At 45.9% G+C, this 27,817-nt stretch overlaps 1 protein-coding gene and 1 non-coding gene across 2 annotated transcripts in view; one reads left to right on the top strand and one right to left on the bottom strand.

The window, feature by feature from the left end:
- Positions 1–1,778: 1,778 nt before the first annotated feature.
- Positions 1,779–27,817, top strand: part of Dstyk (dual serine/threonine and tyrosine protein kinase) — a 46,719-nt gene continuing 20,680 nt past the window's right edge. Inside the window, exons 1-2 of the mRNA XM_036202252.1 lie at positions 1,779–2,225; positions 19,128–19,516. Of these exons, the coding sequence (XP_036058145.1) occupies positions 1,961–2,225; positions 19,128–19,516 (654 nt within the window). The 5' untranslated portion in view covers positions 1,779–1,960. The remainder of the gene's footprint in view (positions 2,226–19,127; positions 19,517–27,817) is intronic.
- On the bottom strand, positions 12,633–12,705 carry Trnak-cuu. Its single transcript has one exon. It is a non-coding gene; the product is annotated as a tRNA-Lys (tRNA).

Genomic DNA, 27,817 nt, shown 5'->3' with positions numbered 1-27,817 from the left:
AGTTAGAGCTCTTAACCCCTGAGCCATCTCTCCAGACTCCTCCTACTTATTTTTAAAAATATAACGTACTAAAGAATAGTTTTGTGATGTTGAGATGAGGTCATTATGTAGTCCAGGCTGGCCATAAACTTGTGATTGTCCTTCCTCAGCCTCCTGAGTGTTGGGATTACAGGTGTGTCTCACTGTGTGTATCTCATCTAGATGGATTTCTCCTCCAGCCTGAGTGTTCTCTCCACTGATCCCACTAGCTGGAAATTCTTGTGTGTGATAAATCATCATGCACTGTTTTGTTAGAACAGAGACAGGGTCTCACTATGTATCCCTGGCTAGCCTGGAACTCACTGTGTAGATCAGGCCGGTTTTTAACTCACTGAGATCCACAAGTGCTGGCGTTAAAGGAATGTGCCACCACACCCATCCCATGTTCTATTTTTAAACAACACTATCAACCTTCTCTTCTTGGAATTACCATTTTGTGTTTTCACTTCTGTTTTAGTTACTGAGCCCTTTGGAAAGCATGGTAATACAGACTTGTAAAGGAGAAGAATGGGCAGTGGAGAACGCACAAAGGAAGGAGTAAACGGGAAGGCACACGAGGCTCCCTCTTTGTGGCTAGCCTCCATCCAAGTGCAGGTTCATTTGAATCGGAGGGCTTTTAGAAAGTCCCACAAGTCCCTGTTAAAGGCTCCATATTTCACATCAAATTAATCTAACATAATGACATCTTTTAGTTAAGAGTACAGGTTACTCAAGATACCATGAGTTGGGTGTGTGTGTAAAATTTTAAAGCTAGACTTAAGAACTGAAAAGCCTTAAAAATCAACTTGTCCAGACATCACAGTTGATAAAATAGGGTTGTGCCTTAGGTTACAAGGCAAGGTGTGTGTGTGTGTGTGTGTGTGTGTGTGTGTGTGTGTGTAACAGGAAAAAGGTGAAGAGGTTAACTAGTGTCAAGTCTGTCCCTCTTGTGATTGTGTTAGAGTCCGTGACAGTCTGAGTGATGGAAGTTTGCCACACTGGCAGAAACGTAGTTAAGATAATCAGAAAGCTTTAGAAGGCTACAGACCTCAACTTCCCCGTATCCAGCCGGCTCTACAAGAAACTAACTGTCCTTTCTTTTATATCTCACCCACCCTTTCACAAACCCCCTTTCACATCTAGAGCAGGAAAAAAAGAAAATGTAGACTGTCACACAAACAGGAAACTTTTCACTATTCCCAGGGTATTTTCAGTCAATTCTCTAGTATCCGTTGTGTCCATCTGAGGTAACCATAGAGATATTCTGGCCTCAGTCTTATTTCCTCTTTCGACTATTAAAATCTTTCGCTTCGATTTGAGGTACTCCATTTCTACCGGCGTTCAGACTGCCTGGTTTTGCCTTTCCCTGGGGACTTGTGTACAGAGCAAGAACACTTTTTTTTGTTTTTGTTTTGTTTTTGTTTTTGTTTGTTTGTTTTTCAAGACAAGGTTTCTCTGTGTAGCTTTGCGCCTTTCCTAGAACTCGCTTTGGAGACCAGGCTGGCCTCGAACTCACAGAGATCCGCCTGCCTCTGCCTTGTCTCCCGAGTACCGGGATTAAAGGCGTGCGCCACCACCGCCTGGCGCAAGAGCACAGTTTAAACGAAACGACTGTAAGCACAGGGATCACTCCGGTCCACCCGCTCCCGCGCTTTCCCGTGGGCGGTGTGGCATTCCACCCAGTCCAGACTACAAATCCCAGGAGCCCGCGCAACGACGGTGCCTCGGTGAGCGCTTCCCTCGCTCCGCGGGGGAGCGGAGAAAGGTTCTGGCCAGTGCCGGGCGCCCTGGCTGCTCTGCCGCGGCAGTGACGAGGCTGGAGGCCCGGCGGAGCGCCCGCAGGGGCGTTGGGAGGCGGATTCCGCCTCCCTTGAGCGCTAGGGGGCGGGAGGAGGGGGCCGGGCCAGCGGCGCAGCTAGCCGCCGAGACAGCCGGCTGAGCGATGGAGGCCGACGGGCTGCCGTGGGCCGGCGAGTCCGTTTCGGGGCCCGGCCCGGGAGGCGGCGGAATGATCCGCGAGCTGTGCCGGGGCTTCGGCCGCTACCGCCGCTACCTGGGACGGCTGCGGCAGAACCTGCGAGAGACCCAGAAGTTCTTCCGCGACATCAAATGCTCCCACAGCCACAGTTGTCCCTCCTCCCCCGCGGGCGGCGGCGCGGCCGAGCTTGGCCCTGCCGGCGACGTCGCCGAAGCCCCGCTGCCAGCGGGTAAGGAGGACAGGCCCGAAGGAGAGAGGAAAATTGGAGGGTGGCACCTCTGTCAGCAAAACAAGCCCAGGAGGAGGCGGCCAGTGAGAGTGGGCCGCGGGGGCGGCGCGGGGCCTGGGCCGGGGGGATCTGAGACAAGGTGGGAGGACATCCCTGGGGAGAGGTGGCCAGGGCTCGAGACCGGGGGCGCAGAACCCGCAAAGGCTAAGCGGGGAGTAGGAAAGTTGCTTGGAGTTGGGGGTGCGCAGTGTGGGATCAGAGTCATCCCAGTTAAGCATGAAGTTGGGTGTTCCTGGAGTCCCTGGACGCCTTGGGACTGCACTGGCATGTGTGTACGCGCGCGGGGGATTGGGTGTGTGAAATGATTGTAATCCAATCCAGAGGCAGCCCTGTGAAGATGCCCTCTAAACAGGATTTGGAGTCGCCAAAGAAAAGGATACCTAAAAGGTGCCAGCAATTAATTCGCCAGAGATGTTACTTGCGCTTATGGTGTAAGAGTTAAGGAAGACTTTTGTTGTTGTTGTTGGGGGTGGAGTGGGGCGGTCCTGAGCCCTTAAAGAACTTGCCCTTCTTGATTTTTTTTTTTTTTTTTTTTCTGGTATGTGTCAGAGGTCCCAAGTCACTTTAAATACTGCAAGATCTTTGATCCTCCTTGATTGCTTTTTGTTTTGTTTTGTTTTGTTTTTCGAGACAGGGTGTCTCTGTGTAGCTTTGGAGCCTGTTCTGGACTAGCTCTGTAGACCAGGCTAGCCTCGAACTCACAGAGATCCACCTGCCTCTGCCTCCCGAGTGCTGGGATTACAGGCGTGCGCCGCCGCCGCCGCCGCCGCCGCCGCCGCCGCCTCCCCCACCCGCCACCACCAGCCCGCTTGATTGCTTTTAAACTGAGTTGGAGGGAAACTGTCTACTCAGGAAGTTGATGGAAGGGAGAAGCCACTGGTATTCCATATGGATGTGTTTGGGGGACATCATAACAATAGATATGTCCTTGGTTTTTATTTAGTGATTCTCAAGATGCAATGTGGATGAAAATACCCACAGGAGAGTATTAAAAAAAAATGCCATGTCCCAGGCTCTGTCTCACGGATTCTTGTTGTGTAACCATGGTCGGTGGGTCCTAAGAGTCTAATTAGTAGTCAAAGATGCTGGGATCTGATACAGGTGTTTTATTAACACTTTCAGAAATACGAATTTAGATGCTGGTGACAAGTTTGGACATAAGGCAAACTTGTGAATTGAACCCTTCACTCATATTAGATGTATGTTTAATACCTTAAATTTGCCTGAGACTCTGTAAGAGGGGATTTAAAGATGTGCTGGTCAGTTCTGATAGAGTCTTCAATGATGCTGTTCCATTGCTCAGGATAGCAATTTAAACAGTCCTTGTTTGGGGCCAGCAAGATAGCTCAGCCAGTTAATGTACCTGCTGCCAAGTTGATCAGGAGAGACCTGCTCTTGAAAGTTGACCTTGGCCACCACACCCCCCCCCCCAATATATGTATATTTATTTATTTATTTATTTTTGGTTTTGGAAATAGGGTGTCTCTGAGTAGCCCTGGCTGTTTTGGAACTCTCACTGTTGACCAGACTGGCCTTGAACTCACAGGGATTCAACCTGCTTCTGCCTCCCAAGTTCTGGGCTCAAAGGCATGAAATGCCACCACTGCTTGGCTGAATATATGTATTTTTAAAAGATCTTTTTTTTTCTTCTTGTCTTTTTTTTCGGGGGGGGGGGAAGTTTGTTGAGACAGGGTATCTCTGTGTGTATATGTGTGTATATATGTATTTATTTTTGTTTTTTTGAAATAGGGTGTCTCTGTGTAGGCTGTCTTGAACTCACTCTGTAGACCAGGTTTGCTTTGAACTCACAGAGATTCGCCTGTCTCTGCTTCCTGAGTGTTGGGATTAAAGGCGCCACAGCCAAGAGAAAGATCTTACTTATCTCAGGAGATAGAGAGCTCTAGGGTGATATCTACCTCTTCTGAAGTGCTTTTGACACACCCAGAGACTTGCTGTCTTGAAGAGGATATGCCCTCCATGCTTTGCAGCAACTTCCTCCATCCGAAGACCCTCCTGCAGCTTTGCTTTAAAAGCTCCCTGTTGCTGCTCTGACTTTAAAGGGACTGTCTCAGAGTTACTCCTTAAAAAAATCAGAATGGATTTGACTTAGATGGAGATTTTCAAATTTCCAAGCATCTTGATTGGCTTTTGTTTTCTTTAAAGACAAACCTAAGACATACAAAAACACCTTTGTATTCCTGCTTAATTGGCTTTTCTGATTGACTGCATCGTGATCTAATTTTTGCATACTTAAGCTTTTTTTTTTTTTTTTTTTTTTTTTTACCCTTTGGAATGTGCCCATCTCAATAAAATCCCAGGAGGGCACAGATGACAGGGTGGGGACCAGTTTGGTTTTGTTCCCAGTCGTCGTGAGGGTTCTATGTTTGGGGGTACGACTGCACCAGAGGTTCAAGTATCTCTCTCTGTGTCTGGGTGCAGGATGCTGTTGTCCTGGTTATTGTGGTGTTAGAGAGGAGAGTAGAACTCCTCCATAAAGACAATTAGCTCCTTGACAAAGTCCCTGGGAGGTGTCTCAGCTTTCTTTTGTGAGTGTTGGTTTCTGACTAATAGGGACTCAGGACATGGAGGAAAGGGGCACTGACTTCTTAACCTAACTGGCCCTTCTTGGTTTAGCGCAGTGTGATATTTGAGCAACTGATGATCTGGAAATGACTATATTTTGGAGTTGTTGGACTAAAAAGATGGCAACAATAATAAAGCATTTTATTTATTTATTTTGGTTTTTTGAGACGGTGTTTCCCTGTGTAGCTTTGCGCCTTTTTCTGGAACTCACTTGGTAGCTCAGGCTGGCCTCGAAGTCACAGAGATCCGCCTGGCTCTGCCTCCCAAGTGCTGGGATTAAAGGCATGTGCCACCACCGCCCGGCAGCATTTTGAAATATTTCTTTGCATACTATTTGTCTTAACACATAACACCATTTTTTTTTAAACTTTCACTTTCAACCATAGGGACCTGGGAAGAACCTCAAAATAGCACTTCTCTTATTTTTGGTAGGTATGTATTCACTTAAGTTAGTGTATAGTACATAAATAGCTTCAGGATTTTACAAGTTCAGTGTGGACGGGAGGCCAGGTTCAGGGTAGGAGGGGTGCCTGTGATCTCAGCCCTGGGGGCAATTAGAAGGATCGCTGTCAGGAGGGTTGCTGTTAAATTCAGGGCCAGCCTGGGCTTCATAGGGAGTTCCAGACCTGCCAGGTTTACTTAGCAAAACCCTGTCTCACACTGCTCCTCCCCCTCAAAAGAAAAGAAGAAAGGAAAAGAAGCAGTAGATGGAATTAGGCATGGCAGCCCATGCCAGCCACTCCAGTGCTCAGGAGCCTGAGATGGGAGGACTGTGAGTTCTGGGTCAGCCTGGGCTGTGGGGTGGTGGTGGGGGCAGTATTGATTATACAGAGCTCTTAAAATGTTGTGGCTTTGAGGAGCTTTGCTTGTACAAAGAAAACTGAGCTGTAAAAGGAGGTTCATTGAGTCTGTTCTTCCATATTCAAGTTGTCTCATGTAGCCATGCGGGAGAGACCCCTCGACCTGTTGAGTTTTTTGTTATTTTTCTTTTCTTCTCCTCTGCTAGAGCATTCAGAAGCAATGAGATAAAGGCTTTGAACCCTTTGTAGGCAAGGCAGGGTCGAATATTACCAAACAGAAGAAGGAAAAACATTTGTCTTATTTTATGATCCAGTGCAGGGCCTGGTTATTGCAGTTCTTCTTAAAGCGCTCCATTTTAAGAAGCTGGAGTGACTCATGTATGTCTGGTTGGAACGCTGTCATTTGTGTTGCCTCCCTTTGGTCTTAACTGATCATAACTGTGTTGTGTCACAGCTTCCTCATCTGGAGTTGGGGGTTGTCGTCGTCCTTACCTCTAGGATTGTTGGGAGTTAGTATTGCGTGTTTAGAGCAGCTCTGCCAAGGGGCTGGTAAGTAGCGGCTGCCGTTTGTTCTTGATACGGTCTCCCCGTGTTCATCCGTCCGGGCTGCTCTTAAGCTCTGTTCAAGGGATCCCTCTTCCTCTGCATCTCAAGTGCTAGGATTACACGTACACACCCATCCCTGCAGTAGCCATTATTAGATAGACATGTGAGGGCCTGGGATGTGCTGGTCAGTATGTTACATATGGGAGTTAAAGAGTCAAGTAAAGAAATTTGCCTTGCCTTGGGTGAGTGGATACCAGTTCCCTCTTTCTCCCTCATTTTCTCCTTTCAATAAATAGAGTCTCAAGATGTAAGTCAGGCTGGCCTCAATCCTGGAACCCTGCCTCACCTCCCGAGTGCAGAGACTATAGGTGTGCAGCACTACTTTGGCTTACACTTGTAAGAAAAACTAATGATAATTGTTATTATTACAGAGCACCTATTTTCATATGTTGGGTGATGGGAAAGAAGTTGGAGGCCTGAACTTGGTCCTCTGTAGAGGTATAATCTCACCTAGAACTTATACACATGTAACACATAAACTGAAAACAGGAAGGTCGGGTGGCTACATTATAGGCCTTTTAAAATGAATTTTAATTCTTGGGTTTTTAATAGCTGTTTGCTTTTTGCTGTTTAATAGATGTGTCTCTGGGCACTCTTGGGCCTCCTTTGGTCACTCTTAGAATTTGAGAAGCCAGGCACTAACACTTACTAAAAACGGACTTTGTCCTGGAAATCTGTAGCACAGAGTGTAGTCAGCAATGGTGCTGTGGCTGGGAGCCGAGCACTTGAAAAGCAGGAGGATCTGGGCCTCAGGATCAGTCTAAGCTATACAGAGTTCCAGGCTAGCCTGCACTTCATAGTGAGACCCTGTCTCAAAATCCAAACCAGAAAACAAAAAATGATCCTTTCTGTCTCACTGTCTGACGTGGCCATACAAAGTCGTGACACTTAGAGACAGACGGTGGACACTACACTCACGTGTAGGTGTTAATAGCTGTGGCTCTTGCCTGTGGTGGGGTGTGGTGAACACTGGATTAGCCAGTGGGAGCATGGGCTTGGAGGGGAGGGATAAGAAGATGGAAGGGGGGACACGACAGTGCTGAACTGGAGCCAGGTCTCCAGGCCTCAGGGCAGTTCTGCTTCCGTGGCTCCTGTGCTTCCCTGGCCTGGCTTAGGAATACAAGTGCTGGTTTACTGTAGTAGGAGTCCTTATCCCACTCAGTAAAGAAAATGTGGCACACCCTCCTCAGAGCCCATACCTGGTTCCTGCTCCCTCAGGCTCAGGGCTTTAGGGACCGCCTTTGCTGATCAGAACCTTGCTAGGAAATGGCCTCTCGAGCACAATAGCCTTTGCGCCCTTCCTTTTCAGTCTGTCTCCCATCTCTCTTCAACTCCCAGGTATGTGTGATCCTGCTACTTCAGTCTCCTGAGTAGCTGGCACTATAGACATGTGCCCCTGTGCCTAGTTGAGCTGAAGTCAGAGTCCATGCCCTATCCAAAATAACTGTTTTCATGTCCTAAAGAATGATTTTTCTCACAGTACTAACTAGACCAGAGTGCCATCAAGGTGTGAGAAGTGAGTTCTCAGTGTCCATGCACTCAGCAGCTCTTTATGTAAGTCATTCTACCTGGGAACCTGAGATGTGCCACTCTAGAATTGCAGTTAGGAAAGGAAGCTTAGCATTTCATCAGGCCCCAGTGAAGGGTCGTCTATAGATGGGTTGCCTCCTTAACCATCGCCTGTCTTTGAAGAGATGGAGAATGATGGACAGAAGAACATGTAAGACTGAAGAACTAAGCAGGGCATGGTGGTGCACAACTTTAATCCCAGCACTCAGGAGGCAGAGGCACATGGATCTCTGTGTGTTCGAAGCCAGCCTGATCTACATAGAATGCTTCAGTACAGCCATGACTATGCAGAGACCTGTCTGAAAAACAAAACAAAACAAACAAAAGACTGAAGACCTGAATTCAAGCCCTAGAATCCATATGGTAAAAGGAAAGAACCAATTCTTCTTGTAAGTTGTCCTCTGACCTCTACAGGTATGTGCATGATGCATATATGTTTTCACACACACACACATTAAAAGTACTGTATTGGGGCTAGAGAGATGGCTCAGAGGTTAAGAACACTGGTTGCTCTTCCAGAGGTCCTGAGTTCAATTCCCAGCACCCATATGGTGGCTCATAACCATCTGTAATGAGATCTGGTGCCCTCTTCTAAATAAATAAATAAATCTTTAAAAACATAACAAAACAAAACTGTATTGAAGCCAGGCGGTGGTGTCACACTCCTTTAATCCCAGCACTCGGGAGGCAGAGCCAGGTGGATCTCTGAATTTGAGGCCAGCCTGGGCTACAGAGTTCCAGGAAAGGTGCAAAGCTACACAGAGAAACCCTGTCTCGAAAAACTTAAAAAAAAAAATACTGTATCGATAGAGTTGAGTGAGGGGTGGGGGTTGTCTCAGTGGTAGCGAGAGCTTACCTAACTGCAAGGCCCAGGATCTCATCTCCATTCTGCTAAAAGAAACAACTTTAAAAAGGAGTTGCTTTGTGAGTAGTGATGATTGCCCTGTTTGTGTGGTTCATTGCGAATGTATCCCATCCCATTATCATTAGTGATCCACCCATCTTTGCCTTTCTTAGAGGAAGATGTGATGCTCCTGTGGAAACGTGGGTTGTTCACCACCCCCCCCCCCCCCACACACACACAAGAGTTGCAAGATCCAAGGTGAATTTACCCTGCATGTAGGAAAATAGCCTCGATGTGGTACAGAGCATTAGTAATATAATGGGTGTGTGGAAGGTGCACTTTACTTTCTTACCTCCCAGGACTTTGGCTGGGTCCCTTGTGCGGATGCCCAGTCTCAGGTCAGTCCCTTCCTGGGCTTGAGGATTCAGTTCTTTGATGGTTTGGGATCTTGGAACTTGAGAGCTGACAGAGAACATGTGAGTGGCGATAGGGACATGTGCACTCTTGCTTTGAGCTGTATAGATCAGGGTTTCTGGGAAAGTCCCTTATGTATGTTCCTCTCAAGTCCAGACCAGAGCCCTGAAGGAAAGCCAGCCACAGCATGGGGACCTGTTGACAACCTCCTCTCCCCATCTGAAGTGCCAATCTTATGCCCTGTATTTTTGCCCTCTCCTGGGTAATGTGAATGGTGTGGATGTACTCTCCAGCTCTGTGCTATGTGGCTGTGGGAACCTTTAGACCAGGCTCACTTTGGAATTACGCTTCTGTTCCCTGGGGGCACTGTTCTCTGGGCAGGAAGCTGGAAGCAGGATCTCAGAACTGTTTTGCTTTTCACATGTCTAGCTAATTGATGCGTCAGAATTGTTCTGAAGAATAATGTCTTGGTTATGTATTCATAAAAGTCTTTGAGTTTTAAAATACATTTCTTTTTTTAAGTGCCTTTTATCTCTTTACTTGGATGGATGTAAAGTATCTAAATTTAGATTAATCAGATTAAGAACTTTAATGCATTATTTATGTCAGATTGGCTTCTCTTTGGTGGCTTTTACCCTTTCCACTCCAGATATTGGGGAGAGAAGTTCACAAGATTCCCTGCATCTCTCTCCTTTCCTCTCTTTTCTCTTTCCCCCTGTTCCTCTGTTTTTCTCTCCCCCATTTCTACCCAGACTTTGCAGGGCCCCGAAGGAGCTAGGTTACAAGACTAGTTTCTATGAAAACCCTTTCTATTCCTATTAGAGAGACCATAGCTGAGCTGTTACAGAGTTTATTTCTTAGGAATATCCTGTAGAACAGACTTTAGCTTTGAAGTTGTGAAGACAGGTAAGCACAAGGAAGGATGTGGAGAAGAACACCCTGGGAGCAAAGTCATTCTTGGTTTTTAGCATACAAGGCCCCTCTAGAGAAAGTGATTTCACTTTCTCTTGGAAGAACAGCTGACCTGTTCTCTTGTGCTTATTCCATGGAGAGACAGAGAATTCCTACCAGCCTAACTGGAAAAGCGGTCTTCTTAGTATAGACTAAAACTAATTAGAGTGGGAAGGAGGATGCCTGCACTCTTTGTATGTGCTGATGTTTCCTCTACTCCTGGATGAACAGGAGGGGTCACTTGCAGGCCCTGGAAGGTCAAGCTTCTCTGCTGGCTTCTTCATTAATGAACTTGTAAGTTGGAGTACTGCTGCCTCAGCTTGTGGAGCTGGATTCTAAATTTCATTCTGAACTACTTAGATTAGCTCCAAGAGGGAGCAGTAAACCAGAGGAAGAACCAAGATTCGTGCAGGGCAGCAGTGAGGACAAGGGAGGAACTGTTATTAAGTTGTTTATAAATATACCGAATCCTGTTGTTACTATAGTTGAATTTTTTTTCCCTGTAGGGTCAAGGTATGTCTCTTGGTCTCTTTATTTCCTGGGATCTAGAACTGTGTCTTTACTGGATGTCCTTTTGGGTCATTAAAAAAAGTATTTTGAAGTACTTTCAGAGATACACGAACACTTTCAGAAGCATGAAAAGAGCTCACGTATTTGCTCAGACAGTTGTTAGCGTCTCCCAGTTGACCCCTGTCCCCCATGTTATGTCTCATCTTTTGGAAGCCTCTAAGAGCAAGATGCAGATAGGTTGCCTCATCTCTAAACACTACAGTGTGCAGTTCCCCAGACGAGGACATGATTCCACATATCACCATGCAGTTCTCTGAATCAGGAAGTCAGTATGGATTCACTGACATCCAGTCTTTGGCCACATTCAAGCTTGCTGACTGTCCTGACACATGTCCCCGGCATTTCCCTTGAACGCATGTTGCATTTGGTAGTCACACCTCTTCAGACCCCCTTAAGAGCAGTTTCCTTGCCCTTTCCTTGACATCTGTACCTGTGCTGGGTTACCAGAATAGGCCTTACCTTGTATAGAATGACAACTCTGGATCCGCATGTCATTGTGATGACTAGACTCAGTCATGGAGAAGAATGTCATTCCCATGCCGCCTGACAGCACAGGCTGCCCTGCCTGACTGGAGGCTTAAGTGGTCACTAGGTGGGTGTCCTCTAGCGAGCTCCACTGTAATCTCACCATTTCTCCTTTGCTCTTGCTCAGTCTCTGGTGGGAATGTGTTCTCAGATTTTACCGATAGCTTGTTCCTCAAAACCCTTTTCCTCTACACCAGTGGTTCTCAACCTATGGGTCTTGGCCTCATTGGGGCGGGGGTCTCTGAAGACTGTTGGAAAACATAGACATTTACATTATGGTTCATAAAAGTAGCAGAATTATAGTTATGAAGTAGCAATGAAATATTTGTATGGTTGGGGGGGTCACCCACAACATGAGGAACTGTACTAAAGGGCTGCAGCATCAGGAAGGCTGGGAACCACGGCTCTAGACTAGCGTCTAGACTAGCATCCACTGACGGTCTTCACTGCTCAGTGGTAGTTTTCATAGCCATCATTCTTTCTGTCTTTCTTGTTGCTATTCTAAAGAGAGCTTGCTTTATTTATATCAGTGTGGATTTGGATTTGGGGATTTTTTTGAGTGGGTCATAACTTGTAGTATTTTTTTATGATTAAATTATCCTGTTTGGTTAGTGAGACCCTTTTTAGTCTGGTTCCAGTGTCCCTTGGTATGTCCTCAACTTTGAGTCATTCCTGATGGTTAGTTAATATGCTTTCTTACGAATGGCAGAACTTAAGTGTGATGCATAGGCCTGGCTTTCTTCGAGGAATGGCTTCCATTTCTGTATCCCATAATGACAGCCACAGCTGTCTGTTGTGTTTCTGTTCCCTGTGCACTGTCATGGTGCCAGGGGCACTTTCACTCAGGAAGGAACTATTGGCAGGCTGCTGAATGTCTTCATCTTTTCACATGGCTCTGAGGTTCCAGCTTCTAGGGACGTCTCCCTTCTTTTTCTAGTCCAGGACTGTGGTGGGTATTGTGTTCCCTGAAATATTGTGTGTTCCCCGAAATAAACATATCTGGGGTCAGAGAACAGACAGCCACTAGAACAGAGCCAGAAATGGTGGCTAGAAAATGGGAAGAGTAAGCCATAACAGAAGTTGGGTGGTGGTGGTACACACCTTTAATCCCAGCACTTGGGAGGCAGAGCTAGCCAGATCTCTGAGTTCAAGGCCACTTTAGAAACAGCTAGACTTGGTGACCCACGCCTTTAATCCCAGGGAGTGGGGGCAGAAAGAAAAGGGTATATAAGGTGCAAGGACCAGGAACTAAAGGGAAAAAGCATGTAGTTAGTTTAAGCTTTGGAGCAACACAGTTCAGCTGAGATTCATGTGGAGGAGGACTCAGAAGCTCCCAGCCTGAGGAAACAAGTTCACCTGAGGAACTAGCAAGGTGAGATAGCTGTGGCTTGTTCTGCTTCTCTGATCTTCCAGCATTCACCCCAATAACTGGCCTCAGGTTTGAGTTTTATTAATAAGACTCTTGAAGATTCATGTTACATCTGGCGCCCAACGTGGGGCACGAACCCACGACCCTGAGATTAAGAGTCTCATGCTCTACCGACTGAGCTAGCCGGGCTGGTTCTGTGATTTTTAAAATATGGAGGTCTTCCCAGGGCTACCACACAGAATAACTTTAGCCATACTCCATTGTAGTAGAATATTGTAAGGGGTGTTACTTTTGTTTATGTTGCGTTTGTTTAACTCTGTGAAGCTGTGTTACTGTGCCTGTCTAAAACACCTGATGGTCTAATAAAGAACTGAAGGGCCAATAGCTAGGCAGGAGAAAGGATAGGTGGGGCTGGCAGACAGAGAGAATGTATAGAGGGAAAAATCTGGAAAGAGAAGGAGCCAGAGAAAGGGAAGACATCAGGGGCCAGCCACCCAGCTACACAGCAAGCCATGGAGTAAGAGTAAGATTTACAGAAGTAAGAGAACGGGAAAAGCCCAGAAGTAAAAGGTAGACGGGATAATTTAAGATAAGGAAAGCTGGCTAGAAACAAGCCAAGCTAAGGCCAGGCATTCATAAGTAAGAAAAAGCCTCCATCTGTGTGATCTTGCCCCAAAAGCGGGGGAAAACAATGACCAAAAAAACCACTACTCCATCAGCTGGACTTGAGCTTGCAATAAGAACATGTGTTTTCTTAAGTCATGTGTCTCCTGTATCATTCAGAATCTTTTTTGTTTGTCTGTTTGTTTGTTGTTTTTTGAGACAGGGTTTCTCTGTGTAGTTTTGCGTCTTTCCAGGAACTCGCTTTGTAGACCAGGCTGGCCTTGAACTCACAGAGATCTGCCTGACTCTGCCTCCCGAGTACTGGGATTAAAGGCGTGCGCCGCCGCCGCCACCAGCCAGAATCTTTTATATTTAGTGGATGCTCAGAGAGTCCTTTGGGAATGGTAAATATGTTTCTTATCTAGGAACTTTTTCTCTAAGCTCATGGGAATTTTGTTCAATACTTCAAAACTTGTAGTAGAACTGATTGTAGCAGAAGACTGTAGCGTCTCTTTTCCAGTATAGGATCGATCCTTTCCTTTACTCTTGGCACAAATACCTAAAGTAATGTAAAGTTTCACTACTTATTTTGGAAATGTACGTTTGTGTCACAGCTCCTTGCAGTTAACTGTGGAATCTATTTTTTCATTTGCTTTTAGACAGGACTTATGGTAGCTTGCTACAAAATCATAGTATATAGAGAAGTTAAAAATGAGATAAACAAACAAACAAACACCCGAAGCCTGAATGTGGTGGCATACACTTGCAATCCCAACAGTAGGAAGGTAGAGACAGGGGGATTATAAATTTGAAGCTAACCTAAGCTACAGAATGAGATGCTACCTCAAACAAACAAAAAGCCAAGAGAAGGAAATGTGCCCGGGCACCAGCTGAATTAAGACCTGGATGAACTCTGAAGTCCTTGTCGGTCACTCTTGAGGTATAGTTCTTTTTCCATCTCCAGGTTGAAACCCAGCCTCCTGTAGCACAACCAGCCTTCCGGGCAAAGCACAGTGATGGATTGCAGCCTTATGTGTGTGGAGCTTCAAAATGATGACCTCCAGATGCAGGGGAAGTGGCCGTCACGTTAGGTCTGGTGAAGAAGGGACCGCTGTACAGAAGGCACTAGTGGAGGCATACATAATCTACCAGTGGAGACTGAGTGGGGAGGCCCAGCGTGGCCGCTCTGTTCCTTTCCTCTCAGTCTGCAGAAGACACTGCTGAAATCTAGAGAAGAGAAATGAAGCTAAGTACGGTGGCCCATCAGTAATCCCAGAACTCACTCAGGGCCAGCCTGGGCTACACCAGAGCCTGTCTCAAAAGAAAAAAGAAAAGGAGTGAACTTCCAGCTTTTATGGCTGGCTTGGGATGGAGGATTTCCAGTTTCCATGTCCACCTTCAGGAAGAAAATTCTGAATTCTATGGATTAGTTTGGAGGAGGGTAGGAAACTGGCAGGCAGAAGATCAGGAGAGACTTTATTTCAGAGCCCTTCCAGACTTGAACTCGAAGTATTCAGTGTGCCAAAGTGCCATACTTTTGGCAGTCTATTTTCTGGATCCCAGCAATTTGCAGTAGTATAAAAGGTAAGGAGCAGAGTCACACTTACTCCAGATAGTACCATAGGCTGATGTTCTCTTGGCCTTTGCTCACTGAGGGATGACTGATTGGGATGGGAAACAAGAAAGAATGCAAGTGTATGGATCCAAGCCCATCTGCCATTTCTGCAAATACTACTCAGTGTAACAGGGCACTGGTGACATAATATGATTTCTCTTTTCAGGAGTCTTCAAATCCAAACAGTAATGTATCCTGGCTGATGGGAAGAGCATTGAGAACTTGGTAGAAAGGCACCTGTACAGCTCCTTTTAGAGAAGGAATTCCAGAAATATGTAGAATAACTAGTGTTTTCTGAGTGTGCAGCAGTCAGAAGTAATTCTATTTATTTATTTATTGTGAAGATTTACTCCCTTTGACCAGGCATAGTAGCTCAGGTCTTTAATCTTAACACACATGGAGGCAGACACCAGTGGATCTTTGGGAGTTCAAGGCCAGCCTGGTCCACAGAGTGAGTTCCAGGACAGCCAGAGCTACTAGTCTTGGAAAAAACACCTGCCTTACCCGCAGCCAAAAAAAAAAAAGGACTTACCTTGATTCGTGTGCATGCTGTGTAAGCTGGAATGTCAGGTACCTGCAGAGGCCAGGAGAGAGCTTTGGGTCCCTGGAGCTGGAATTGCAGGCGATTGTGAGTTGTTTGACATGAAGGATGGGAACTAAACTCGGGTCCTCTGGAAGAGGTGCTCTTAATCACCGAGCCGTCATCTCTCTGGCCCGTTTGGTTTTTATACATTATGCCCAGGCTGGCTCAGACTCCTGGCCCTACTGCCTCTGCCTTCCTAGTGCTGGGGGTCACAGTGTGAGCTGTCCTGCCTGGCAGGTCTCTCTGCTTCCTCCCTGAGCTTTTTCCTCATGATCTAGAGTAACATTCATAGCGACTGTGTCAGTTTGTTCTAAATTGAAGTCCTACAATTACTAAATTTTGTATATTCAGCCCTGGCTTGGGAAATGGTGTGGTGGGTCATTGCCTAGGGTCACTGCTGAGACCAGGGTACAGCTCTGCATAGCTGTTTTAGCTCCTTAGATAAGTGGAGAAACCTGGACTGCTTTTGATTTTTTTTTTTAAAGGCTATTTTCTAATTTATAAAGGAGGACAGAAATTATCTGGTAGAATCAAGAACATTGAGATGAGGCAAACGGAGATCAGTGTATAGAAAGGGATGGAAAATACTATCTAGAACAAGTAAATACAGTGGCTTACTCCTTTGTTTGTGCGTCTTTCTCCTAACTTGAAACCTTTGTCAGAAGGAAGTTCAGTCAAGATAACTCTGTGTTTAAGAACAACCACCATGAAGAAAGACAGAGAGATAAAGCCTTGGATGGTGTTTAGGACAATTTGATTTGAATTTTCCTGCAGTCAGAGTTGGCAGGGTTCATGTGCGCCAGCTGAGAAGCCCCACTGTTCCCTTCTGGCAGCCGTGTGCAGATACTGCTGTATTAATTACCAAAGAAAACCCGATTAGCTCCCAAGTCCTTTTACTGTCTGCGAGGCAGCTGCTACAGCTCAGAGGCAGGTTTCCTCCTTCCCTCCAGTGTCAGACACAGCTTCTCATCTCTTCTTCAGAGCTTGCTAAGACTGCACTGTGGGTCCTTAGAGCCCTTGATTAGTCACCTTTGAACCACTTAATAGTAGTTCATGAGGAGCTTGCGTAATTAAATTCATGAACAACTTAAAAATAAAAACAGCCAGGGGTGGTGACACACACCTTTAGGAATCAGAGGGTGGATCTCTGAGTTTGAGGCCAGCCTTATCTACTTAGTACCCAAGCTAGCCAGGTCTACATAGTAAGAACCTATCTCAGAATAGCATTGCCAACAACCAGACCAGTTAAAATGAGAATTTAGAATCAGAAAGAGTGTTAAAGATGTTCTAACTCTGTCCGTTCATGAACAGTGTAAGGATCAGAAAGGGCAGCAGACTGGCAGGATCAGGAAATCACCTCAGGGCTGTTTCCACCGCCGGCTGTGCGCCTTGTCACAAAGGTGCCCAGAGAAGGAAGAGCATCCCATGTGCTTTCGGCTTCATTTCTCTCATGACTTACTCAAATCTGAGGGCCACGCTGGAGATGAAAGCTAAAGCTTCATGGGGGAAGAAGAGGGCTTGGAGAGTGATACTTTGGAAACGAGAGAACAATGCTCTTGGTAAAGGCCTTCCCAGCTCAGTAGGCTGCACAAGCAAGCCTGGCAGAGTGCCTGGAAATGGGCAAGAGAACTGGGCTCCACCTCAGCCCCTTGCCATTGCACTAGTATTGGCTGCTTTGACTGGAGCAGCTCGGTTCTGCAGCCTGCTTTTGTAGGAGAGATGGAGCATGGGAAGGTGGTGATTTGGGTCAGGTGACTAATGGGGTGTGTCTCTGGCTTTGGCTGATGCAGCATGCTTTATTGGCTCTCCTGCTGCTGAAAGAGGCTGGGGGGTTCGTCCTTACCCATGCTGCTGGAGGAGCAGTAATGGCAGACCTCACCCAGGGCTGGTGTTTGTTTTCCTTATACACTGTCTCTATGATAGTGGAGTCAAGGCTGCCAGTGGGAACAGGCAGTCATTTAGGTGAGAATCTGGCCAGGGCTAGGGGAAGAGGAAAGTGGGGACATGGAGACATGGAGAGTAAAGGCAGGCCAGCTAACATCTTCCTTTCAAATTCTGAAGTTCTGTTTTCTTCACAGCTACTCACTGTGTAACGAGGGAGCACTTCAGGAATGAGGCTCTCTTGAAACTGTTCATCACAACACTGTGCTTTGCAGATGTAGTAGAGTCACTTCTATAGACAACGCTTCACATCCAGTGAATTACACAGAACAAATATATAATTTTTAAATGCTGACAGTCCTTGTGTTAGTGCTGAGGATGCAGAGAAATAGGAAGGTTCCTCAAGCTTCGATTCTTAGAAACAGTTATTAACAGAAGAACCTCTGCTCTGTATGGTATATATTATGGACTATAGTAAACAGAGGGCCACAGGACTCGGACTTGCCCATTGTTCTTTGCTGAGTAGTCACACAGACCATTGTTTGTTCCTTCCTGGTTAAGAGTGTAGGCCAGCGATTAGAGCGTGAGTAACCTGGTGTTGGTCACTCTTGTGCTTTCTAGACAGAGTGCCACACAGCAGGCACTCGGGAAATGTTTTCGAGACTTTTGAGAGCAGGTTTCCCATTTCTAGTGTTGCTGATGTAGATGCTGAGGCCAGGGTGCTGCACTTGTGGCTAGACATGAAACAGAGGACCACACTAAGTGCAGAGAGGGACTTAGGGAAGACAGCCCTCTTGAATCTCCCTGGGGAAGGTGAGGGAGCATGAGGCAGGAACGTTCTGAAGAACTACCTTTTCAGTGAGTCAAGCCTCTCATCTCATGAACAAAACAATTCCACAAGTGGTTTGATATAATAATGTTGTTAGCTGACTAAGGCAAATAGTATCTCAGTGTTACCTACCACCGTAACCTTCCATTATGACGTGTGTGCTTGGCTCAAAGATTGCCTCTCCTGAATCTGAGATGGCTGGAGACCCCACTGCTGAAACAGTTTGAGAATGAGTGAGTTCTTCCTTGAACATTTCAGGAACCAGTTCCATATTCTTTCCCAAGCAGGCTTTTAAGCTTTCTGGTCTGTATAACGCTACAAAATCTGTTTGAGGAAGTGAACCTTTTAGGTTGATGGTGGTATCCACAAAGGAGATTATTTTTGAGATCACATCTCTTAGATTTGCCTAGATTTGATCATGCTGGGTAGTTCTGTCCCTTTGTCTTACGCATGGCCTTGTCAGCCATCTACAGAAAGAGTGTGAGTTGATTAAGGAGTAGAGATCGCAGTTAACATCCAGTATCTTAAGACTTGGCAGCTGGGGTGCCGTCCTCGGCTACCAGGGTGATGAACTGGAAAACACTTTAGAGCTCATGCCATCTTGCAGAGGTTTTTACTGCCCCCTCCATTTGTGTGTTTATCATCATTTAGGCCTAAAATAAGTTTAAATGAGGAGCAGGAGCTAAAACTGCATAAGGTAGGGATTTAAAAGGGCTGTGCATTCAAGTATTCCACCTTTTGTCGGAGGGGTTTCATTTTGATACATTTAGATATACTTTCTACTTGGACTCAGACCCTAATTATTACCATTTAATACTCTTGTGTTTGTGATGGACTCCTTGGAAGCTGTCCCTCCACTGTACGGAAGAAAGAGGAGGGGCTGTCAGGTCGCTGTCACCTTTCGTTTCCCATGATGAGCTGGTCAGGTGACTATCTGACATTTGAAGAACATTTTCTGACTAGTGCATTTCCCCGGTACCTCCTTTAACCAAAAGTTCCCTGGAAATTGTCCCTCTAGGACTGTGCTGTTCTAGTTGAGTCTCTCTCTCCTCCCTCACTTTAGCGACTTCTTTTTCCTCCCCTCTCCTTTCCCCAACCAGGCCAACTGTGCTGCATTTCCTTCCCACCTAAGGAAGAGAAGTACCTCCAGCAGACTGTGGACCGCCCCCCCTGCATATTGATCCTCGGCCAGGACTGTAACGCCAAGTGCCAGCTGTTGAACCTGCTGTTGGGGGTGCAGGTGCTCCCCACCATCAAGCTGGGCAGTGATGAGAGCTGTAAGCTTCGGCGCCTCCGCTTCACCTACGGCACTCAGACGCGGGTCAGCCTGGCACTCCCTGGTCAGTATGAACTGGTCCACACGCTGGCTGCACACCAGAACGCCTGGGAGACCATCCCTGAGGAGGACTTGGAGGTTCAGGAAGACAGCGAGGATGCCGCTCATGTTTTGGCTGAACTGGAGGTGACCATGCACCATGCTCTCCTACAGGTACCAGCCTTCCACGTGTCTGCACCAGCTTCTTCTCCGACTTTTTAGAAAAGTAGTCTGGTGCTATGTATTCTGGGCTCTGAAAGGACATAGAGTAAGAGGAATGTAATCCATGAAGCTGACTGGGCAGGCGGGAGCAGTTTCATGCCTGCCTCTGCTCATCATACTGTAGGCCCTGGGGAATGTTTGTATCTGGCAGACAGGAAGGGGTATGTGATTGTTGCATCTTGACAAGATCTTACAGGGTAGTTATCAAAGTTAGAAGGCCCTTTTTTCTAGAACTGTTTCTAGCCATTTCTTTCTAAAGAGACAGTGATATGGTGAATAATTAATTTAGAACTGAGACCATGTGAAAAACAGTTATTGCTTTCTCCACAGCGCTAGCTGTTAATTTGCTGAGTGGGGCAGTTCATTTCCCCAACCTTGTAAGGAAGCCAAATCTGATTCAATATAAGGGAACAAAGCATCCCAGCACCTGAAGAATACCTTGGCTTCTTTGTATGAAAAGCCCCAAAGAAAGCATAGGTGCTGTGGCATCGCCTGTGCTGTGATGTTGTCTCCCCACCATTCCTGCCTCCCCACAAGAAGGACTCCTCTCTTTTTCTGCCCTTCATTTGCTACTAGATAGCGAGGACTAGGCCATGGCCAGATGGCCATAGGGGTTGGTGAAGGATGTGGTGTTGGGGTCAGAGCAGGTGGGATTCACAGAGCATGATAGTGCTGAAAATGCAGGGTTCTTCACCTCTCATGGCTGTGCTAGACGGGACGGGCTCTTTTGGCCAACTTGAGAGAGTGCCTCCTGGCCAACTTGAGAGAGTGCCTCCGTCTTTGTTAGTACCTCTCCATCTACCTCTCTTCTAAGATAGTTGGTCTCTCTGTCAGTGACTGTGATCTATAAAAGAGACGGTCTTCTCACTTCCTTCTACATTTTCTTTTATCTTTACGTGCTGGAGTGGGCCATTTTCTCTCATTCAGTTTTAGTGGTGGGCTTCCTCTGTTTTCAGGCAATCTACTGCTGAGCTACATAGCAACCCAATTTGTTTTAAATTTCTAGGGTTTTATTTATTTTTATTTATTTATTTAATTGTGTGTGTGTGTGTGTGTGTGTGTGTGTGTGTGTGTGTGTGTGTTTGGTGTAGAAGCCAGAGCACTATGTCAGGTGCTCATCAATCATGTTACACACACACACACACACACACACACACACACACACACACACACCAAAATTATAACTGAAGAGGGTACTGGAATAACAATAACAGAGCGGCCTTTTCTATGCATGGTTAAAATGAAGATTATCACTCTTCCTTAGAAGCTCTTTCCTGTGGCTGATGAGATTTCCCTTAAGCGGTTTCTCCAGATTTGCTTTCTTCTCCAATTCTCTGATGTGGAGCTGGGAGCAGACTCCAAGGATTCTAAGCTTAGCTTCCTGTGATGCTGGGGGCTTTGTGGCCTCTGTGGGTTTGGCTACCACTCTCTCACATAGGCTTTCATCTGGTGAGTGATCAAGGATGCTGAACTCACTGCTGGGAGCAGGGCACAGCTACCTGGAGAGCGCTCGTGACCGTGAAAAAGATATTTTGTTCAGCTCCAGTTATATTTAGGATCAATGAGTTCATGCTTCTATTTGATTTGGAGAGGGAGGTGGCAAAGAAAAGAAACATTTAGCTGAAGGAAACCAAAATTGAATTAGGGGAAATGGATGTTCCTTTGAGTTGTCAAACTATCAAGGCAGAATTTCCCCCTGCCCTCTTATACAATGGTTATTTTTCTAATACATTAAAATTCTCATAACCTTGCCATTTTCAGCATATTCCAAAACAGACTAATTTATATCAACTCACACTGCATGGTATTTCCAACTTGTTAATCTGGCTAAGAAACCCTGAGATTCCTGGTTTATACTTTAATAGGAGGAACACTGTTAAGCCATTAGTATTTGAGACCTTCTTTAGTGTTCAGATGTGTTTTTTTCTCTAGTTGGCAGTACATTTCCAATTCCTCATACAAAGTGTTTTATATGCAAATGTGCTTTCCCTTCTCTACCCCCCACTTTCTGGCATATGCATCTCCCCACCTCCTTTTAAAATCTCCTCTTATAGGGCTAATGGAGCACTGGTCTGCCTCACACTTGTACAGTCTGGTGGGAATGGTGTGTGCATGCATGTGTTTCTTTTGTAAAGATTTGATTTGCTCAGCCTGAGAGGATTCCCTCAGTCTCAGCAGTGCTTCCTTTACTGCGGCCGTTACATAATTTCGGTTACTCTGAGGTTGTTGTTCTTCCTCTTTTTCTCCTCCCCTCCTCCTGTTCTTCACCCTCATCCTCATCCTCTTCCCCTCCCCCATCATCATCATCACCACCACGTCATCATCATTAACATAAATGTTACTTATTTTGCACAAGCTGGCCTCGAACTTATAATTCTGCCTCAGCCTACCCCATGGTGGGACTCCAAATATGATCCATCACAGCCAGCTGTGTTGTTCTGCCCTAATCAGTAGCCTGTTTATCCTGACAGGTGCTTCTTGGCCCTTTGGGAAATGTACATGTCACCTGCAGCTAGCCTGCCACACAGCTGGCTGGTTATTGGCTCATAACGATCCTGGTGAGATATTTCAGAGAACAGAGGAAGACTAATATTTCCAGACAAGGTCTTACTTATTTATTTGGCAAATATTTGTAATTGACCAGTTACAGTGATGATTTTTCTCTTTATAACCCTCAACTAGACATCAGTGGGAATGACTTATTTTTAATACATCTACTGATTTTTAATTATATTTTAGCAGTCAGTGCTTTCAAAATCCAGTCCCACAAAGCATCAAAAGAGAACAAAAAATTTATGCAAAAATTTAACTCTGAAATTTCCTAAGATTGTTGCTAGGAGACTAGCTTCTCTCATGTTCTGGCTAGTTATTGGCATTTATTCTGGTGCCTAATAAGACAAACATTGTATGTTGCCTGCCTTAGTTAGGGTTTCTGTTACTGTGATGAAACACCATGACCAAAAAGCAAATTGGGGAAGAAAGGGTTTATTTGGCTTACACTACCGTATTGCATCATCAAAGGAAGTCAGGACAGGAACTCAAACAGGGCAGGAACCTGGAGGCAGGAGCTGAAAAAGAGGCCATGGATGGGGTGTTGCTTATTGGCTTGCTTCCCCTGGCTTGCTCAGCCTGCTTTCTTATAGAACCCAGGACCACCAGCCCAGGGATGGCACCACCCACAATGCACTGGGCCCCCCTCCACTGACCACTGATTGAGAGAGTGCCTTATTGCTGGGTTTTATAGAGGCAGCTTCTCAATTGAAGTCCCCTCCTTTCACATAGCTGTAGTTTGTGTGTCAAGCTGACACAGGACCAGCTAGCACATTACCTTTAGTTAGATGCTGTGTTGTCTGTAGAATGTAGTAGCTAGATGAAAAGGTGAGAGTTGATAGGTTAGAAGTAGAAGACTATGGCACGGTGCTGTTGAGAGGAAAGAATGCATGGAATTAGGTCCAAATGGTTTTCCTAGAGAAAATAAATAGGGTAGGTTAGAATATCCAAAGAAGAGAAGTAAAGAGTGATATTTTAGAGAGCTCCTTGATGGAAAGAACAGATTATTTTCTGGGGCAAGAAAGGGAAGCTGAAATGATGTGTCGGGTAGGATATAGGAAGTTCAGGCCAACACTGGATCATAAATACCTGGAGAGAGTAAGCGTGTATTTTTTGCTTAACAATCTTACCCTTCCCCTAGTACAAACTACATATGTAGTGAAATGCAGCCATCCTGCTCACACTGTCTGCCAAAGAGAATCAGGACCATCTAGTGTAGGTTAATAGAGATACTAAGTAGATGTGTGGTTTAAAGGTGAATGTCTTCTTTGGTGCCACGGATTGAACTCAAGGCCTTGTGTATACCATCATGAGTTCTATCACTGAACCAGACCTCTAGCTGGGAATTTTCGTGTTTTAAATTCTTAACTAGGGGCTAAGGATGACATTCAGTTGGTAGATGTTCTGACTAGTTTTCTGTCAACTTGACACATTAGAGTCATCAGAGAGGAGGGGCCTCAATTAAGAAAACGCCTCCATAAGATCAGGCTGCAGACAAGCCTGAGGGACACTTTCTTAGTGATTGATGGAGGTTGCCGGGGGTTGGGGGGGGGGTGTCAGCTCATTGTCAGTGGTGCCACCCCTGGGCTGGTGGTCCTGGGTTCCATAAGAAAGCAGGCTGAGCAAGCCAGGGGAAGCAAGCCAGTAAGCAGCACTCCTCCATGGCCTCTGCATCAGCTCCTGCCTCCAGGCCCCTGCCCTATGTGAGTTCTTGTCCTGACTTTCTTCAGTGATGAACGGTGATATGGAAGTATAAGCCAAATAAAGCCTTTCTTCCCCAACTTGCTTTTGGCCATGGTGTTTTATTGAAGCAATAGTAAGTACCCTAACTAAGACAGCAGAGCACCTGTCTAGCACACACACACAACCCTGTATTCCACCCCACCATAAATGAGGCATGGTGGGTCATACCTGTAATTCCAGCACTCTGGAGGAAGAGGCAGGGGGATCAGAAGTTTAGGGCCATCTTTAGCTACATAGAGAGTTTGAGACCACCTGAGATATATGAAATCCTGCCTCAAGAAAATAATCCTGGGTCAGGTGTGGTGGCACCCTCATCTAATCCCAGCACTTGGGAGGCAGAGGCAGGTGGATCTCTGTGAGTTTGAAGCCAGCCTGGTCTGTATATGAGTTCTAGGACATCTATGACTATGTAGAGAGACCTTGTCTCAAAAAAACTGAAAAAGGAAAACAAAATCCTAAGGTGTTTATTTGTGCCACAGTGGCTTTTAAATAACACCTGATAGAACGCTGTCTCTTCTCAGCTCACTTTCATTTGCCTTTGGCCTCCAAGCTAGCTCTTGGAGGCTGGCAGTTCAAAGACCTAATTTTCCTTTTCATCTTCTCCCTTTGCTACTGCTATCCTGCACAATATTGGTTTCCCCTTCAAACCCTGTTATGTCTCCCTCTGAGGAAAGGCTAGTGTTGGGAGGGAGTCTTTCTCTATTCAGTCTCAGGAGACTGGAAGGATTGTCAGTAGGCAGAAGGTTCTTGACAATATTTGCTCAGTCATTTCTTCTGTGATACCTCAGCCATTCTTAGAGAATGCTATCTTGTTTCATATGGAGTCTACTTTGCAGCTAGCATACTTTTTAAGCATACAGTAAGAGAGGATTCTTCAGACCCCTGCTTAACATGTCATGCCTTCTAACTCTTTCAGAACTTCCCTGATAACGGATCAGACAGTTCCTGATACATAGTAGGCCATCAGGAACCACTTAAACACAGCCTTTGTGGCTAGGTGGACGAGGAACTGTATAGCCATCTGGGTTTGTCACTTAGCTCTGTGACTGTGTAAGATGGGCCTAGTCATCCCTGTCTTTTGGGATTGATGTGGAGCTAAAATAAGCCAAAAGTATAAAGACCCCAGCAATGTTGGCACAAAATAAGCCAGCTCCTCCTTCCATTTAGATGAATGAATCAGTGTTCTTAAGAAGAGTTCCTGGGCTGGAGTGACTCGGTGATTAAGAGTGTTCTTGCAGAGGATCTGAATTCAGTTCCCATCACCATCAAGTGGGGCAATTCATAACTGCCTGTAACTGTAGCTCCAGGAGATCTGACTCCCTCTTCTGGTGTCTGCAGGCACTGCACGCGCGCGCACACACACACAATTTAAATTGTTTACTTTTAAAAAGAACAAAGTTCCTGTTTTTCAGTCATTTGTCATTTGTCTCTTCCCTGATAATCAGCCAAATACAGACTTTTCCTTTTTCTCAAACTAAAGTCCATGTGCCAGCTAACATTAGTTGTCCAGCCTTACTAGAAATTAAATTCTTCGTAACTCGTGGGCTGGCTTTTATAGTAAGATGAAAGAGAAAGTTATTGAAGAAGGCACAGTACAGAAGTGTATGGAAACTTAACTCAGATCTTCCTTTCCATGTATTTTCTCTTTGCCTGGGAACCTCATCAGTGGCTGAATAAAGCTTTAGATTCCCATTGAGATGATCTGTTCATCCCCTGTGCTTCTGGGCCGAAGCTCTGGGATGGCCTCACAGTAACCCCGGTTTCTTAGGAAGCATCTCTGGCCTAGAAACCCATTTAATTAAGTTTCCCTTTGGAGAGCATTTGTACTGACCATAGTCAATATATTTTCTATAATACGACAAGTAGAGCAGCATTTTCTTCAATGTGTAATTAATATTTAATTGAGGAGCAGGTGAGATGGCTCAGTGGGTAGACATGCTGGTTGAGCAAGCCTGAGGACCTGAGTTTGATCCCCAGAACCCAGGGTAGAAGGAGAGAACTGATTTCTTCAAGCTGTCTTTGGACTTCCACGTACATGGTATGGCCCCCAACCACCTGTGCTCTTTCATACACACATCGTACACACCATAATAATACATAGATAAGTTTTAGGAAAGTGGAAATGAATTCAGAGTCAACCCTGTAGAACAATAAATAAGAAAACTTTTCAAGTGCCCATAAGAGAGGCCGGGGTGGAAACAACAGGCAGAGATGGGAGGGCTCTCTCAGTGGCAGAGAGACGTCAGAGATCTGCCCTATGGAGAACAGCAGCGAGAGGGGACCTCTCCAGCCCTTCCAAGCCTCTGATAAAGTGTTTTGCCTCAAAAACATAAAAAGAAAAGAAAAGGGTGGGTAGGGCAAGGGCTTCCCTGTGTAGTGGCCTCCTAAGAGCAGGGCTGTTGCAGATTAGTGTACGCTGCTTTCCATGTGGTCATGAAGCTGAGGCGTTGGATGTGGGAACTTCAGCTTGACTGTACAGCTTTGGAGTCACAGAAGAGTCACCTGTCTGAGTTAGGTCTCTATGGCTGTGGTAAACACCGTGACCCAAAGCAGCCTGGGGAGGAGAGGGCCTATCTCAGCTTGCATCTCTCAGTCACACTCCATCACCGAGGGAAGTCAGGGCAGGAACCGAAGGCAGGAGCCTGGAGGCAGGAACTGAAGCCCAGGCCATGGAGGGGAGCTGCTCACTGGCTTGTTCTCATGACTTTCTCAGCCTGCTTTCTTATAGAACCCACGCCACCTGCTCAGGGGTGGTACCCCCCACAATAGGCTGGGCCCCCTCAGATCAATCACTGATTATGAAAATATCCCACAGACTTGTCTCTTTTGAGACAACTCTAGCTTGCATCAGGTTGAAGAAAAGAAAAGAAAAGAAAAAAGAAACAAAACCAAACAGGCCATCATCTTTATGTAGCTGAGCTTTAGCAGTGTGCTGTGAGCTACAGAGACCCTACCAGTAAAGCAGATACTCTCAGGAGGCACTCAGCCGTCTTCAGTGATGGAGTGATTGATGCCACTTCACATAGCAACGCAGAGGTTTAGGAGTATACAGCTTTTCTCAAAAGGGCCAATATATCATTACAAAGCCCTTAATCTGCCAGGTGTGGTGGTACCTGCCTGTGAGCGCAGCACTTCAGATGTGAGGCAGGAGGATTGACACAAGTTTGAGGCCAACAGAGTATATGTAGTAAGGTCCAGGCCAGCTGGGACTATGTAGCAAGTCCTAAAGTGAGTTCAGGAAATGTACTGTGCACTAACTTTCAGAAAGTACCTCCCTAAAGGTTGCTCGTTCTCCAGCACATACAAGTCAGGGCAGCAGCAAATGTGGTTCTGAGTAGCAAGGTGAGTGTCAAGCAAGTTTTCCAACCAGAACCCATTTCCAGCAGTTTGAGGCAATGACACTATCTTTATCTTTTAATGAATTTGTACCTATGGGTAAATGAAATCAACTGTTCTTTCTGCTCCTCGCTGCCCCTGTCTGTCTCTGTCTGTCTCTGTCTGTCTCTCTGCTTTTCAAGACAGGAATTCTCTGTGTAGCCCTGGCTGTCCTGGAACTAGCTCTATAGACCAGACTAGCTTCAAACTCGAAGAGATCTGCCTGCCTCTGCTTCCTGAGTGCTGGGATTAAAGGTGTGTGCCACCGCCAGGCTCTTTCTGTTCTCTTAAAGGTGGATGTTGGTCTTACGGACTTGACAGTTTTGGCTGATGGTTTCCTTATGCACAAAGTGGTCCTTTGAGGAAAACCTGAAACTTTATTTTATAAAATTTAACCAAATAAAATTATTCTGAAAAAATTAATTTGATGAAATATATCTTTTATTTATTCTTTGACAGTTTCTTAATGTAAACAAATCCTCATAATTTCTATCCTTAACCCTTTCCCTCCCACTCTTTCTAAGCACCTAACATGCCCCCATCTCCACTTCATGTGTCCACCTCCACCCATTGTTTTGTAACCCT

This window comes from Onychomys torridus, chromosome 11 (genome assembly GCF_903995425.1).
Source record: "Onychomys torridus chromosome 11, mOncTor1.1, whole genome shotgun sequence".
Lineage (NCBI taxonomy): Eukaryota > Metazoa > Chordata > Mammalia > Rodentia > Cricetidae > Onychomys > Onychomys torridus.
The sequence above is the reverse complement of the archived record's forward strand: the minus strand, read 5'-3'. Positions and strand labels throughout refer to the sequence as shown.